This window comes from Spinacia oleracea, chromosome 3, assembly GCF_020520425.1.
Source record: "Spinacia oleracea cultivar Varoflay chromosome 3, BTI_SOV_V1, whole genome shotgun sequence".
Taxonomy (NCBI): domain Eukaryota; kingdom Viridiplantae; phylum Streptophyta; class Magnoliopsida; order Caryophyllales; family Amaranthaceae; genus Spinacia; species Spinacia oleracea.
This window is the reverse complement of record NC_079489.1, coordinates 19,074,334-19,089,982: the sequence shown is the minus strand read 5'-3', so window position 1 is coordinate 19,089,982 and position 15,649 is coordinate 19,074,334. Positions and strand designations below refer to the sequence as shown.

The window sequence follows — 15,649 nt, the reverse complement described above, 5'->3', positions numbered from 1 at the left end:
AGAGTGTCATGTGGAGTAAGAGAGAGGAGAGAGATTGAGGGTTTTGTGAAATTAATGAAGTGGGGATTCCAATATTTATGAAGGGGTATTTATAGGTTTCATATAATCCTATTGGGTTATGATTAGAAAATTTGGTACTGAGCTTGAATTAAAAGATTGGGTTTGAATTAAAAATTTATTGAATTCACTTGATTGGGCTTAACATAATAAATGAGTTGGACTTTAAAATAATTCAAAGCTCTTTAAAATTCGAAACCCAATAAAATTTTCCGACTTGAATTTTAAACTCGTTTCGTAATTCATTAAAATAATAAAAATTCTAATTAATAAAATACATTTAAATAGGAGTAATATTAAATGCAATTTTAATTCTAAATTTTTTAAAAATGCTTTATAAATATAATAAAATATACTTCCTCCGTCTTTTAATACTCGCAACGTTTGTTAGTTTCACGCATGCCAATACACAACTTTGATCATTTATATCTTAAATTCTCTTTATGCAAAAATTATAAAAAGTTGATATTTTGAAAATACACATTGAGACGAATCTAACAAGATCCCACATGACTAAAAACACTACGAATAGTCAAAGTAGATTATATGAATAGTGACAAAAGTCCAAACGTTGCGAGTATTAAAAGAAGGAGAAAGTATTTATAAATACGCAAAAATACGAGGTATTACAGTTGACATCAGATAGAGTAGGGGCCATGATGAGAATCAACCCTCGCAAATTTTGGTCCAGTATTTACGGTGCAGGGCACATAAGAGTAGGGAGGAGGGACAAGCACCATCACTTGATAGAAATTGAACCCTAGAGATCTAAAATCTAACACAAAATTCTTGTTTTCGTAACTAAGTAGAATCACTTTTATTGTGACGTATAGATTTTGGAAATGAACTCATTAATATTCCTATCCGAAGATCCATCCTTACAAATTGCCTTGTTTACCAAATCCTTCCATCTATTACTATTTTCAACCAACTTCCCATTTCTTTGTTCCATCACCTCAATTATACGTCTCTTAACTTCCTCTCTTCTTACAAGCCCTTCCTCGTTCACTTTCACCCTTACCCCTACATTCCAAACGTCCTCAACAAACTTAGCAACCGTAGGTTGATCCGTCCATTGTGGCATCCCTATCATAGGTACACCCATAACCAACGCCTCCAGTGTCGAGTTCCAACCACAATGAGTGAAAAAACATCCAACTGCCTCACTAGCGAGCACCTCTAGTTGCGGACTCCATGTTACTATTAACCCTTTCGCGGCAACCTCATTAGCAAATCCTTTCGGAAGCTTGTCCTCCTCGGAAGCTCGAACCACCCACAAGAAGTGGTAGTCACTTTGCTTCAAACCCCATGCTAATTCTTCTATTTGAGCCTTTGGTAGACATGCCATGCTACCAAATGACACATAAACCACTGAATTTTGTGGCTTCGTGCTTAACCAATTGGTGGTAGGTGTAGGGTCCAGGTGGTAGAGACTTAGGCCATAATCTTTGTCAAGTGGAATTCGCTTGTCCACATAAAAGGATGGAATTGTTGGCCCAATTGTTAACAATGGACATTCTTTGGACATTACATCAACTATCTGAAACAAAAACAGATTCAGGTTAACAAATTTGTGACAAACCTTCAATTCAAATAAAATATAAGAGCAAGCAATTACTTCAAATTAAAATAAAATATAATGCCCAAACAATTGGATTGAATCCACATACATAAATTAAATAAAATCAAAGGTACAAGTATTGAATTAGTACATAAATGTTGTTGGAGAGAACAAATTAGCTACAAAATGAGCAATTTTTGGGTACCATATCGACCTATTTCTTTGCTTAAAATCTTACGACATTCGTTTCGTAATTATCTTACAATTACTATTTACACAAATATTAAGATAAAAACTAGAAAAATGTGTAAAAAATTGGGTGAATATAACAAAATATGGATAAAGCAGGTGACAGAGTGTAAAAAGTAGGATGAGTGTAAGGCAAAAGAGAATGAATAAAGTAATAGAAAATAAGTGAAAAAAGATAAATATTGTGGCGTTAGAGGGGTAAGATAGTAGAGTTTCATGCCCAAAAATAGAATAAAGCATAATATAGATAACACTATAAAATGGACAAAATAAAAAGTATAAAAATCATTTTAAACGGAGGTAATGCAATTTTGAGAGCACGGGTGTCTAGAAATAATATTTAAATGTACTCCCTCCGTATTTATACAAGGGATACACTTGTTTTTTTCGACCGTATTTATTTAAGAGATACACATTTAGTAACTTATCAACCCCACCATCTAATTAAATAATACATCTAATTTACCCTATGATCCACTATCTTATTAAACAAATAATTTCAGAAACCAACCCCACCTCCCATCCCGCAAAATGACATGGTCCCCACTTATAAAATATCTACTCTACCCCATTTATTTTATTATTTTATTTTATTCAATTCTTATTCTTAATACCTGTACGAAGGTGGTTATACGGAGAATATTTTTTGCATCTAACCAGTACGATCGAGTTTACTATGCCACTAGACTCTAGGCCCACTACCTAGTTGGATGGAGATAATTCATACACCTTCAATTCGATATTGGTCCCATGGGCGAAACTTACCCTAACATACTACAGGCCTACATACACGCGTATATAAAAATTAAAATGCAAATAAATTCGCACCATATTAAAAAAAAAAAAAAAAAAAAAAACGTTCTAAAAAATGTGTACTTCGTATATCATGCGGCACTCTCCTCATTCAATGATTTTATCTCAACGATTCGTTTGTTTGGAGGGATATTATTAATTATCCCAATCACTTTTATCTCTTATCAACTTATTTGTTTAGAGAGATAATAGGTAGATATAAGAGTTTATTATCTCAATTCTCTCTTATCCTTTGTTTAATTTGTAATAGCGGAAAGAAAATGAGGGTCACAAATAGAGATGTAACCCCCTTTATCTCTATCATTCTACACCTAATAGAAGGTGGCATAATAGAGAGGGATCGGATGATAAAACAATGTAAAAAACAAATTTACCCTTAATGAAATGAAGAAAGGAGGAGATAATAAGAAAGTTAATAAGAATATTTTAGCAAATTTGCTAATTCTCGCAATCTTATTCCCAACTCATACCAAACAATGAACATAGATAATTAAATTTAATCAAATCCCACAAAATTTCTCTATCCTTATTACTGTCTCCATCTCATACCAAATGAGACATATATTTGTTTGTATGTAAGGATAGGAGAACACAAATGAAGGATAAGGAATGGGACATAAAACACCCTTTATCCCACCATTTTTATAACTTACGTCTTAACCACTACTTCATATTACATAATTTTCGTATTGTCAATTCAAGATAAACTATTAACAAATGAAATAAAAATGATTCGATCATCACATTCATGTACAAGATTATAAATGTAATTAATGATAGGCAAATTTGCCAAAAACAACATTTTAAAACCTGTTTTTTGCGAGAAACAACCTTTTAAAAATATTTTTGCGAAAAAAGACCTTAAAGTAAAATAGACTTGTGAAAGACAACCTATTTGGGTTTTCCGGCGTTGACCAAAAATTTCCGACCTTGACTTTGTCGATTTTGCTATTCCCAACCTCTTTCCCTACATTTTTCCCCCTTAAAACTTAAATCCAGCCAAAAGTTTGATCATCTCCTTCAACAACTCTCTTCCCTCATCTTCCTTCTCCTCCCTCACAAATGCCTCGATAACCGCCACACACGTCTCGAAACTCGACTTCATTCCCTTCCCCAACATCTCCAACACATACTCTTTAGCCTCCATAATCATTCCATCTGCAGCAAGCGACTTGATCAACACACTATAAGTGTAAGCATAGGGAAGAACCCCATATGCCAACATCTTCATAAACACAGTGTGAGCTCCCTCGCATTGTCCAGCACCAGCGTAAGCTTCAATGACAACAGTGTGGGCCACCACATCGGGCATTTTACTCGTTTCTTTGATCTCCCTGAACATTTCCAACGCTTCGTAAGTTCAACCATTCTTAGACATTTCGTCGAACATCTTGACTGCAATGCTGATTAACCCATCAGTTCTCATGTTACGGAAGACTTCTTTTAAATTGTTGCGATCTTTGGATTCGGCATTGATGGGTTTGTCGATAAAGGGGTTGGAAGAGGTTGGGAATAGCAAAACCGGCGAAGTCAAGGCCGGAAATTTTTGGTCAACGCCGGAAATCCCAAATAGGTTGTCTTTCGCAAGTATATTTTACTTTAAGGTCTTTTTTCGCAAAAATATTTTTAAAAGGTTGTTTCTCGCAATAAACAAGCTTTAAAAGGTTATTTTTGGCAAATTTACCTTAATGATATAACTCAGGACATCGCTTAAGTCTAAAAATTAGTTTCAGTTTAATACTTGTACAACTTTACTTCTGGTTGTTGATCGAAAAAGAAATTTTGTTTATTATACCACATATTTTATGATTTATTGCGTTTGTCAGAAATTAAACGTTACTTAGTGTGAAGTATAAATATTCGTACTACTTTAATCGTTAATGAATACTTATAACAGTTGTGTTTGCGCATAGTTCTAGAAAATTTGTTGGTAGCACATGAAAGTGAATAAACTTTGTCACCCTTCCCATACAAGGAGTACTAGTATCTGTTGCACGCTATGCGTGTGCGAATTTTAGAATGCATGTAAATCAACATTAATAAATCAGTATTTATTATCGTAGAATGACTTTCTCTTTATTTTTCTTCAGAAACTATTTTAACCAATGGTTTAATACGTATTGGAAGATTTCATCACAAATGCATAGTCGAAAAGTTAAGAAAATTGTTAAAAATATATATACAATCCAATTTGTACGTGATTTTGTTGTCAAATAAAAGTTATACATGTTATTCATCACGATTTTGATTTAAAAACCAATTAATCAATTAATATTTTTTTTAATGAAAAGCATAATTTCTTTAGTCATATACTTTTTCCGGTTTTGTAGATGATAGATTGGCACTATCAAAGGAAAAATATGCCGGACTATCAATATCTTTAGAAATATGTTTCTTGTAGTAATAACTAATAAGTCATACGTGTTTTTTTTTAAAAAACAATTTCATGCATTATGATGGATGAGAATGATAGAATCTCCCTTGCATCAGTACTTTAACAATAACATATGATTAACAAAAATGAAGTAGAAAGGTCAATTATAATGTGAAAAATGTTATACAAGCCAGAGTTGCAAATGACATATGAATATCATTTTCATTTAGGTCTTTAGTTTCTACAAAAAATATGTAACCGAAAAATAAAGAATTTGATTAGTTATTACGAGTAATAAACAATTTGAAAATTATAAGCAATAAAAGGGATATGTTGAAAACTTTAAAATGAAATGATATATTGAGATTCACCAAGTGCGTGATAATTGTAAGATCATAACTATAAAAGAAAGTGATATTGTATTTGTATATATAATTAGTAGCTATTCAACTACAACCAATAATAATGTTCAAACATGGTCATACATTAGAGATCACATAAAGGGAGAGCGAAACATATATTGTGTTTGAGTGATTAGGATTGGAAGGGGGTTAAGTTTATGTAATAAACAAATGCTACTTATTTTTGGCTTATTAAGAGGTGATTTACGCGAATTATGTGTTACTTGTTGTTATCCCCAAATTTAACTTAATCATGAATTATAATTTCAATAACCATAAAGATGATTGAAGTTATTTAATTTATTTCCAAATTGGCAATTGTGATATAATTATTTTTTATTAATATAAGGAAAAAATGTTAGTAATTCAATTTTGAGCGAGGGTGTAATAAACTATTCTATAGGGGACTCCAAAAATACAATTACTAAATTGAATTCAAGAGTTTTCTTATAGAATAGAGATGCTGAAAAGAAGTCGTAGTCAATCAAAATTCACATGACCTAAAGGATAAAGCATACACATTACCTTGTCTTCCAACTCATAGACGGTGTTAACAAGAACAAAATCAGCCTCCTCCAAGTTAGAGATTTGGTTGAAAACCAAGTCAAGGTAAGCCGGGTAAGACTCCGGTGAGCTCACAAAAGACGGTAGATCACCAACATCCAAGGGAGGCAACCCCGGAACATCTACCGTGGGCGAACAAACCGGCATAGTAAACTTCCCACGGTGAATCAAATAGTAAAAATAATTCACCCCACATGCTTGGGTAAAAAAAGAAGCCCCTTGTAGTCCATATTTCCTAGCAACATTTAGACACCAAGGAAAAAACGCATCATACACTATACAAGTTATAGCGTTACGTGTACCAACATGTTCCTCAATAATATCCCCTAGGGCTTGAGACCCGACAACCTCGAGGCGAGCAAGGTAGGCAGAGATACTCTCAGCCCGTGAGAATCCACCATCGTCGAACCCATCAGAAATGGTTACGAGGCTAACGTGGGAGTCGGGTTCGGGGTTTAATGTAGTCGAGATATGTTTAGTGATGGCTAAGGAGGCCTTGACACCTTTGGAGACTAGACGTCTACAAAATTGGAGCATGGGACATATGTGTCCTTGACTTGGATAAGGCACGGCTAGAACATGGCCTCTATATTTTTCTGTGATTTTTTCCATCATATAATTTTGTCTTAACTCGGTTTCCAACTGTTGTGGAAATTTATAGTGATAGAAAATCTACAATTTGTGGCCTCCATAGTCCGGAAATCATTTCGGGGCCTAAAGCTTGATCTACTTCAGGATGTATCAAGAGATGACAAACATATTTTGTGTAATATCTTGTACTTTTATGTATTTTATAGATTTTTTATTATTATTAATTTAAGTTATATTTATAATATTCTAACTATTTAAATATAACTTTTATGTATTTTATAGATATTTTTTTTTATTAATTTAAGTTATATTTATAATATTCTAACTATTTAAATATAACTTTGATTTTAACCACCTTTAAAATGACATACTTTGTATTTAACCACCTTAATTAACTTTTTAAAATTTTACCGACACAAAAAATAATAATAAAAAAGCTTTACCACCGGTTAACAGATAAGGTGTATAATGAAATTCATCCATTTCTTAACATATAACGTCTATCTCGGGCAAATCCAATTTAACTCGGCCGAGTTTTTATTCCATGACTTCAGGTGAGAGAGAAATCGGTGAATTTGGAAAAGAAAACCCTAAAATGTGAATTTGGGCCTCGAAGATGTCATAATACCTATTAGGTACGTGCCTTCCTCTTAAAAACGTACCCAACCGCCCCAAAAGTCACCCGCGTACCCGCCTTTGGATTTGTCATGGGTACGTTTCCTGGGCGTACCTGTACCATAACCGTACCCGGTACGAGAAACGACACCTTGGAGGCGTACCCAGGCTTCATATATAGGGTATAGACACAAGTCTATGAAAATTTGAAGAGTATCCAGTAGGGACCTTTAAGCCATGCAAAGACTCACAAAATCTAGTTTTCTCCTTTTTAGACAAGGTGAAGCAAGATGGGGGAAGGTACCAACGCTTCCCCCGTTCTTGAGGTGCCAACTCGGAGCGACCCATATAAGTCATATCTTTTCTAACTTTAGGCTAATCCTTCGTTTTCCCTGCCATATTCAACAATGTCCCAACAATGACATCACATATATTTTTCTGAATATGCATTACATCCAAACAATGCCTAACTTCCAAAAGTCTCCAATATGAGAGATCCCGTAACTTGGGTTGACATTATAAGGCTTACCAAACTCCGTTTCAATGTCTTTAACCCGTTCATAAACCTCACTCGCACATAAGGAGGCACGAGCTTCTCTCGTCTTCACTTTTCCATTAAAAGCTTTCTTCTCTTTTCGAAAAGAGTGATCTTAAGGAACGATATCCATGTATACATCAAAATTTTAGGCACGTTGCCTCCAAATCATCTTGACAAATTGGACATGCCTTCTTTCCCTTTACAATATACCCTAACACATTAATTTCCATAAGATGGGAAGTCATTTATCGTACAAAAAATTATGGCACGTAAAGTGAAATTGGTTTTGATGTATGCATCAAACATCAACACCCCTTCATCCCACAACAATTTCAAATCTTCAATAAGTGGCTCTAGTTACACATTTATGTCATTTTCGGGTTGTTTAGGCCCAGAGATTAAGAGCGACAACATGATGTATCTACGCTTCATGTATAACCAAGGAGGCAAATTGTATACAGTGAGAAGAACCGGACAAATGTTATATTGGGTACTAAGTGTCCCAAATGGATTCATTCCATCCGTGCAAAGACCAACCTTAAAATTCTAAACTTCTTCTCTAAAGACCTTGAAATTTCGATCAATTTTCGAACATGCTTTGGTTGTAGTGTTTGCAGCCCTGTTGGGTGTTGAACCTTCTTTGTTAATTTTTCCCCAAAAAGAACTGCCAACTAACCCAAGAGATGATAAGAAATTTAACACAGTAAAAAGAAAACTAAAAAAGGAGGAGAAAATCAGAAAAATACTGGTCCGTTTCAGCTGCCGACGCCGGGCCGGAGTTAATCACTCACCAGTCATTACAAATTGTGCAGAAACAGTATGATTCTCACCTTTGCGTTTACATTAGATTGATTGGACTTCCAGCAACAATGTTCTAATATTTCACAACAACCGTAATACGAAGTATATCATTTTCTCTCTTGTCCTTCCTACTAATTTTTTTTTTTTTTTTTTGCGAAAATATGTTGTTATTTAATCCAGACCTTGTTTTGTTCATGATATTTTGATGATTTTGAAGTTGGGTTTCGATGTATTTGTCCATTTCTATCTAATGTCATTTTGATTATGCTTACAACCTGTTCGATGAAATGCATCTTCCGAATTCCAATGCTTAGTTTTTGCAATCCTAATACTATTGATTCTTTCCATCATCTTTGCTTCTATCTTGATGACTAAATGCCACTGGCTTTATTTATGGTAGTGATTTCAGTATGAAGACTTGCATTTGCCGAATCATACATGTTGGAGGCAGTGAGGCACTATACTGAAATGCATTGTAGGGATCATGTAACTTCTTTTTGTGTCCCTTAGGTAAATATTTGTGGGTGTAGGCCAAAGTGTTAGCATGCGTGGAAGTAGAGGTGCATGTGGTTGGGGATAGATTGACTGCCAACATGGGTGATTGGTTATCTTGAACCCATTTATTTGTTCTTGTCAAAAGTTTCTCAACTTCTCTCTTGTTGATAGAATTTACCTAATTTGCTATTCCTTGAGGTTTTAGAATCAGTTTTCCTGTGGTGAAGAAAGGAGGAATCTTTAGGTCAAAATGTTCATTTTAGTTTAATTTTTATATCTAGTTTCAAACAAACTATCAAAAAGTTGGGATAGAAAAGGTTGATATATGACATAGTTCATGTGGTTTGTTGATGTAGGTAGAGTGAAGACTATAATGTTAGCATCGAGGACGTTGTTATGCAAAGCAAGGTGCCTTCGTGGAGAAGAATCTTTAAGGAAACTTTTTACACCACCGAGGTTTCATTGGTCATATACTTCATATTCTAATGTTCCTGGACTGAACTCTAAAGCTACTCCTTTGCAGGTTTGTAACTTATCCTCTTAAAGTTATTTCATTATGCTGAAGTGCAAAGAAGTAGGTGTTATCCATTTATTGTTCTTGCAGGCATATTGCTGAATTAAGGTTACTAATTTATTTCAGGAGCGGAGAATGATTGACCGGTTTAGGTTGCATGTTAGAGGAGGTGATGGTGGAAGTGGGAATGGCAGCTTGCGACGTAGTCGAACTGATCGGTATGGCAAGCCTGATGGTGGGTTTGACTCCAACTTGATTTCTGAATGATTAGTGATTGCACTTTTTAATAGTGATCATCTTCTAATCGGAATCATAGTTTGACTGATAACGCAATCTATATTCCCCTCAATTTTACAGGTGGAAATGGTGGGAAAGGCGGTGATGTGATTCTACAGTGCACCTCTGCAGTTTGGGACTTCCGTGGTCTGCAACATCATACTGTATGTATCTGCTATTTGCTGTGTTTAGGGTCATGGAACAGTTAAATTCTGAAAAAAAAGTTAGTTTGGTTCATTAACTGTTGATGATATCCTTGTGGCTAATGGCAGAATGGAGGATGGGGAGGGCATGGTGCCTCAAAGAATAAGATTGGCAGCCGTGGAGAAGATAAGGTTATAACATTTGAGCCCTTTAGTTATTGGTCATAGCTGTTTATTAGTATCTGTATGTTTGTGTTGTGGTTGATTGATTGCTTAACTCTTGTGCCACAGGTTGTGCAAGTACCTGTTGGTACTGTTATCCATTTGGTGGAGGGTGAAATCCCTTCAACAGTGGAGAAGCTGTCTTCTGTGATTCACCCTTGGGATCTTCCAGGTACTGTTACTTCTGATCTCCTTGCATCTGATCAGCTATCCACTTCTAGTTTGCGGGATCCGGATATAGATCAGGTGGAGAATTGTGCTCAAGTTTCATCTTCTTGTACTAATGATACCGCTAAGAGTTCAACTTATACCAAGTCATATTCTGTTGTATCATCCATTCCAACTTGTTCTCCAACTTCGCATACACGTGGTAAATCTACAAGTAGCGAGAATGTACGTCTTTCCCATTATGACGATACACATGATTGTGAAAGCACATCAACTGATGACAGTGATCTAGAAATTGATAGTGGTATGCTTGAAGAGGAGTTGCCAGAAGATGAGGAAGAAATACAATACAATGTTGCGGAATTGACTGAAGAGGGGCAACAATTAATTGTTGCTCATGGGGGAGAAGGGGGTTTAGGCAGTGTGTCTGCTGGGAAACGTCACTTAAAGAACTTAAAAAGTAAGGATCACGGTGCTGATAGGATTGTTAACCTGGAAAGTTCTGATGATGATAATCCACTTAACATAAGAATTGGTTTGCCTGGGTCACAGGCTACTCTGATATTGGAGCTCAAGAGTATTGCTGATGTGGGACTTGTGGGAATGCCTAATGCCGGCAAAAGCACTCTTTTAGGTGCTATTTCTAGGGCAAAACCTGCTGTAGGTCATTATGCTTTTACAACCTTGAGACCAAATATAGGAAAGTTAAACTATGATGAACTCTCAATATCAGTGGCTGATATCCCAGGACTCATTAAGGGTGCCCATGAGAATCGTGGTCTAGGCCATGCTTTCTTGCGACATATAGAAAGGACAAAAATCCTGGCATATGTTGTAGATCTGGCTGCTGCACTTGATGGTCGCAAAGGGATTCCACCATGGGAGCAGCTCAGAGATTTGGTCTTAGAGTTGGAGCATTATCAAGAAGGCTTATCAGACCGTCCATCTATTGTGGTGGCGAATAAAACTGACGAGGCAGGGACTGATTTTGTTTTAGAAGAGCTACAAAAAAGGGTGCGCGGTATTCCTATCTACCCAGTTTGTGCGGTTTTGGAGGAGGGTATACCAGATCTGAAAGCTGGTTTAAGACTGCTTGTTAATGGTGGAGAACCTGCCAGTCTAAGACTAGATAATATATTGTTAGATTAGGTATTCCATAATTAAGTCATGAAGGAGAGAGAAAGTAAAGAGGGTGGGGGGATCTGGGTAGTAGGGTAAGGAAAAAGAACAGCAGAATATCTTGGTATTTCGTTATTGCTGTTGTCTAGGACATAGCCTTCATATATTTTAGTACAACTTTCTGGATTGAGTTGGCTATAGGGATGTCCTTTTTTCTAAAATGGTGAGCTCTCTTTCTTTTCAAATGTTTAAGATGGTGCTCAGATTTCTTGTATTGTGCCTTTCAATTGTTCCAGTTAAAATAAACTTGAATTTTGCTGCAACGTGAACCCAATTATCATTATGTAATTATGCTGATAGGGAATGATGTTTAGAAGAAGTCTTTCTTCTTATATTTGATGCTTACATCTACAAATTTACAATGTCAACTTGCAAAGAAGCAAACTTCATGCTGTTTTCTTTCATTGAAGTTACAGCAAAAGATCGTATTTGAATTAGTCAATCTTAATGTAATTAGTTTTGAAAGAATCATCAATATTCCTTTTTTCAAGCTCTCACTAACAAAGTATTAAGATAGGATATTTCTGCGCCAGAGGTGTCAGGTGTCTGAAAGACATCGACTTATCTATTTTTGGATGTAGATGCTATTCCTTCGAAAACTTGTAGCCAAAGCCAATTGCTTTGGTCGCTTTGACAATGTTATGAGCTTATCAACTTTTGTGATGTGTAATGATAATATATTGGTGAATATGATCTTTGGAGCTGCATTCCATCAAATGATTGTTTTCAGGAATATGGATTGCGTTTGGGCTAAACAAATAAGTACGCTAAATATTTGTAGTGTACTGCGTATGCGTTATGATCATATATGGATGATGTTCATTTCAAATGAACTTTTTTTCTTGTTAATGTTTGTATCTCTGAGCTAGCCTTTGTTTTTGGGTTTTCTTTGCCTTTTCAAAGTGAATTTTCTTACCTATCCTAACATTTCAAGTGAATTTTCAAATTTATCAACAAGGGCTCTAGTGTGGTCTCTCCTGACTTCGTTGGGTGCGTTGATCCAGACCCCGACAAGAGACCCAAGATGGACCAGGTTATTCGTATGCTTGTATAAGAGTATCCCATACATAGAGAGGTTATTAAAGGCTGGATCTTCCTTCCCTATCTGATTATGAAATATATACTGCATCTTGGAATTATTATTTAATGAATTTTTGGTGGTTGCAAAACGTGTTGTTGCTCCATACCGCAAAATAGGTCTTCTGCTTGATAGTTCGTTTCCTGGTGCATCATCATCATATATGCCCCTATATGTGTCATCTGATATGATTAGTACTATCGCATTAGTTCTCTTCCTATCGATCTATTTAGCAGTCTACTGGAACCATTCTAACTCCTATTACCCACGAAAGAAGTTTCTTCTCATGAGTGTTAAATAGGGAAATTGCCCCCCCCCCCCCCCCCCCCCCAAGGGGGAAGAAAATGAAAGAGAAAACAATACAGCCACGTGTACTGAATCTCTCAATCAGGGCTCTCACGACAACTAAGAGAAATATGTTATCTTATTTATCAATGCCTTGTGTACGTTTATGCTGTTTGAGCAAACATATTCCATTTGTTTCTACTGTCAAACTCTGAAACACTTTTCCATTACAAGATTGAAATGAACATAGTTTGCACAGGCTGTTTGATGTTTGGAATTAGGGGGCATGTTAAACATACTTCATTAAATTTATTGAGGTGTAAATATTGATTTGCTAATGAGTAATTGATAATTCCGAGCTGTTTCTTGTCACCATAATTCAACCACAATAGTATTTGAATAAGCATAGGACCTTTATTTCTTTTTTTGTCAAATGATTGATTCGTTGGTGCGTCAAAACGCATATATATTGATTCAAGAGTAGCTGTGAAGACTCTGAAAAAGACTGTTACAATAAATGAGCTTTTTGGTAATCAAATTTTTTATTCTTTTTATAAGTAGAATCATTGACTTGGTGTTGTGGTTGATTCACTACTCAAGTCTTGTTCTGCAGGTTATGGAAGTATCCACTGGAGCTTGTTACTCCTATCTGTCAGTACTCGGTAGAGAGTGTAATCCCTTTGAAAGCAGAGGCACCCTCTTCTAGGATCCTGGAGATGTTCCAGCCTTCCAGGTACTTTTACTTTTGATTAGCTGTGCTCTTTTAGCTTGCATGAAACACAGAACAATCAGGTGCATTTTGATGCTCATGTGTACTATTCTTGCAGTGACTGACACTGCTTACATCCAATGTTGATAGATCAGGCAGTTCACCTAGACATGCCCCATGTTCGACAGTTCGAGCCATTACTTCTCTTAATTTATAGGATTCATTAGGGGTTCTTATGTGTATCGTGGTCTTGACATGTTTTCTAGCAAGTAGCAACACATAGAAAGTACCTTAATCTAGCATGTGTGGGTGTTGTACTGCACTAGATGGTGGCAAATAAATAATTTCTCCATGAACGCAGCTCAAAGATTTGGTTCGAATATTGGAGTATTATGAAGAAGATTAGAATTACTGGGCTATAAGTTGATTAATAAATGAAAGCCAAATCTAGGATGAGATGGTCGCACACAAACATAATGTAAAAGAAGGTGACTATGCTTAATCAGTTTTTGGGGTGACTTTTTATCTCTTTAACTCTTTACGGTACAATGTGAAATGTTTTCATCCAAGATTTTCTCATAGAAGAATTAACTTGCTTAAACAAAATAGTAAAGTGGAACTTTTAAATTGGTTGGCTAGTGGGGAATGGGGCATCTGTCCTCTAATTTTTTTGTGACTGAGCTCAAGATTACATAGATTACTGAATTATGCTTTCGATTTTTTTAAACCTAAGTTACTTCATTGCCAACCATTCATCTATGAAGATTTCATTAATATGTAGATAGGAGCATTTCATCATTTTCTTATATTTGAAGCTTGACCGGAATTTTCAATGTCAATTGACAAAGAAGCATGTTTCATGCTGTTTATGACACTGAAGTTATATCAAAAGATAAGTTAGAACGATTCGGTGTTTTGACTGATTATTTTAAAATTAATCTCTTCATATGTTATTCTTTAATTGAGTTTGTCTTCATACATATAACAATATAACATACTATGTGGGATATTTAGCTTAATTAACATTTAATATTCTGCAGCATACACATAAAAGACTCTGATTGTTTAAAGTTAAATCTCGAGGTTTTTGGATATGTAAACTTGTTGCCAGAGTCAACTGCTTCACTTTTACTCAAAATTCAATTCAATTCAATTTTTTAAATAGAAAACAAAATAGGGAAATAAAGTTTTGGGACCACTTTGATAGAACTTAGAAGAGCAAGCGAAAGTTCTGTGCATGGGCTGTGCAACAATAGATTTACTAATAATTATCAGGCTATTAGCTCTAATGAAAGTTCTAGATACAATAGATTTACTAATAATTATCAGCTCTGTGCAACAAGACAAATGAAAGTTCTGGTTAAAATCCAACCTTTGATGAGATTGGAGGACTCTGAATTAAAATGAATGATTTGCACCACATAAGACATATCAACCTCAGGCCCTCAGCTGTCATTAAATATACAATATTTTCTCTGGTTGGGATTTAATTTAAGTTTTAAACTGGTGTCAACTAAATCCAGGCTTAGGTAGGATTATAGAAGAAGAAAAATACCTCACACTCCGTATATGGCAAGAAACGTGTATGGAATATCAATTTCTTAAAATTTCTTTAGCTCTGCTGACCCTTTCTTCGCCTATGTTTGTATAATACTCAAGACTTAAGCTGATATACTTGGTCCTGAGTGTGATGTGTGAAAAGTGACATCATAGGATCAGTTGACATTTTGAAAGGCCAGGATTCTTAGACGTGTACGATTGAATATTTCCTATGTTGCCTCTTACATTCTATATATAGGTGTCAATGTTCATTATTCTAAATCATCTCAACTACATTGCTCTTATATAATTTTCTGTCTGTCTTGCAACCTCTTTTTCCCAATTGTAATCTGCAATCTCCAAGAAAGAAAATGGCCCCAAGAAACTGCGGATGTGGCGACAGCTGCAGCTGTGATGACTGCAACTGCAACAGGTATATTCCCTTCTTGATGATTATTTCTAGCACAATAAAGTGCT

General features: G+C 35.4%; 2 protein-coding genes across 5 annotated transcripts; one reads left to right on the top strand and one right to left on the bottom strand.

Annotated features, from left to right (window-relative positions):
• Window positions 1–635: 635 nt before the first annotated feature.
• On the bottom strand, window positions 636–6,715 carry LOC110788934 (UDP-glycosyltransferase 74F2-like). Its single transcript, XM_021993570.2, has 2 exons — window positions 5,981–6,715; window positions 636–1,597 (listed from the first exon to the last, which is right to left on the bottom strand). The coding sequence occupies exons 1-2, from the start codon at window positions 6,632–6,634 to the stop codon at window positions 875–877; spliced, it is 1,377 nt and encodes a 458-aa protein (XP_021849262.2). The 5' UTR covers window positions 6,635–6,715; the 3' UTR covers window positions 636–874.
• Window positions 6,716–8,156: 1,441 nt separating this feature from the next.
• LOC110788935 (probable GTP-binding protein OBGM, mitochondrial) lies at window positions 8,157–13,657 on the top strand. 4 transcript variants are annotated; one of them, XR_008930103.1, is made up of 7 exons: window positions 8,160–8,580; window positions 9,416–9,582; window positions 9,700–9,808; window positions 9,931–10,013; window positions 10,122–10,184; window positions 10,284–11,724; window positions 13,538–13,657. XR_008930103.1 is itself a non-coding variant. In XM_021993572.2 (6 exons), the coding sequence occupies exons 2-6, from the start codon at window positions 9,433–9,435 to the stop codon at window positions 11,529–11,531; spliced, it is 1,653 nt and encodes a 550-aa protein (XP_021849264.1). In that variant the 5' UTR covers window positions 8,157–8,666; window positions 9,416–9,432; the 3' UTR covers window positions 11,532–11,929. The 4 variants fall into 4 exon arrangements, 3 of the variants coding, with proteins under 3 accessions (XP_021849264.1, XP_021849263.1, XP_056695447.1); XM_021993572.2 differs by lacking the exon at window positions 13,538–13,657 and having other exon boundaries at window positions 8,157–8,666; window positions 10,284–11,929; XM_021993571.2 differs by lacking the exon at window positions 13,538–13,657 and having other exon boundaries at window positions 10,284–11,929.
• Window positions 13,658–15,649: the final 1,992 nt, after the last annotated feature.

Excerpts from the sequence above, each read along its gene's own strand:
- LOC110788934 (XM_021993570.2), bottom strand. The coding sequence starts at position 6,634 with ATGATGGAAAAAATCACAGAAAAATATAGAGGCCATGTTCTAGCCGTG. Across the intron at positions 1,598-5,980 it reads TCTATGAGTTGGAAGACAAG|ATAGTTGATGTAATGTCCAA; the intron begins GTAATGTGTATG and ends TTTTTGTTTCAG.
- LOC110788935 (XM_021993572.2), top strand. The coding sequence starts at position 9,433 with ATGTTAGCATCGAGGACGTTGTTATGCAAAGCAAGGTGCCTTCGTGGA. Across the intron at positions 9,583-9,699 it reads CTAAAGCTACTCCTTTGCAG|GAGCGGAGAATGATTGACCG; the intron begins GTTTGTAACTTA and ends AATTTATTTCAG. Across the intron at positions 10,014-10,121 it reads GTGGTCTGCAACATCATACT|AATGGAGGATGGGGAGGGCA; the intron begins GTATGTATCTGC and ends GGCTAATGGCAG.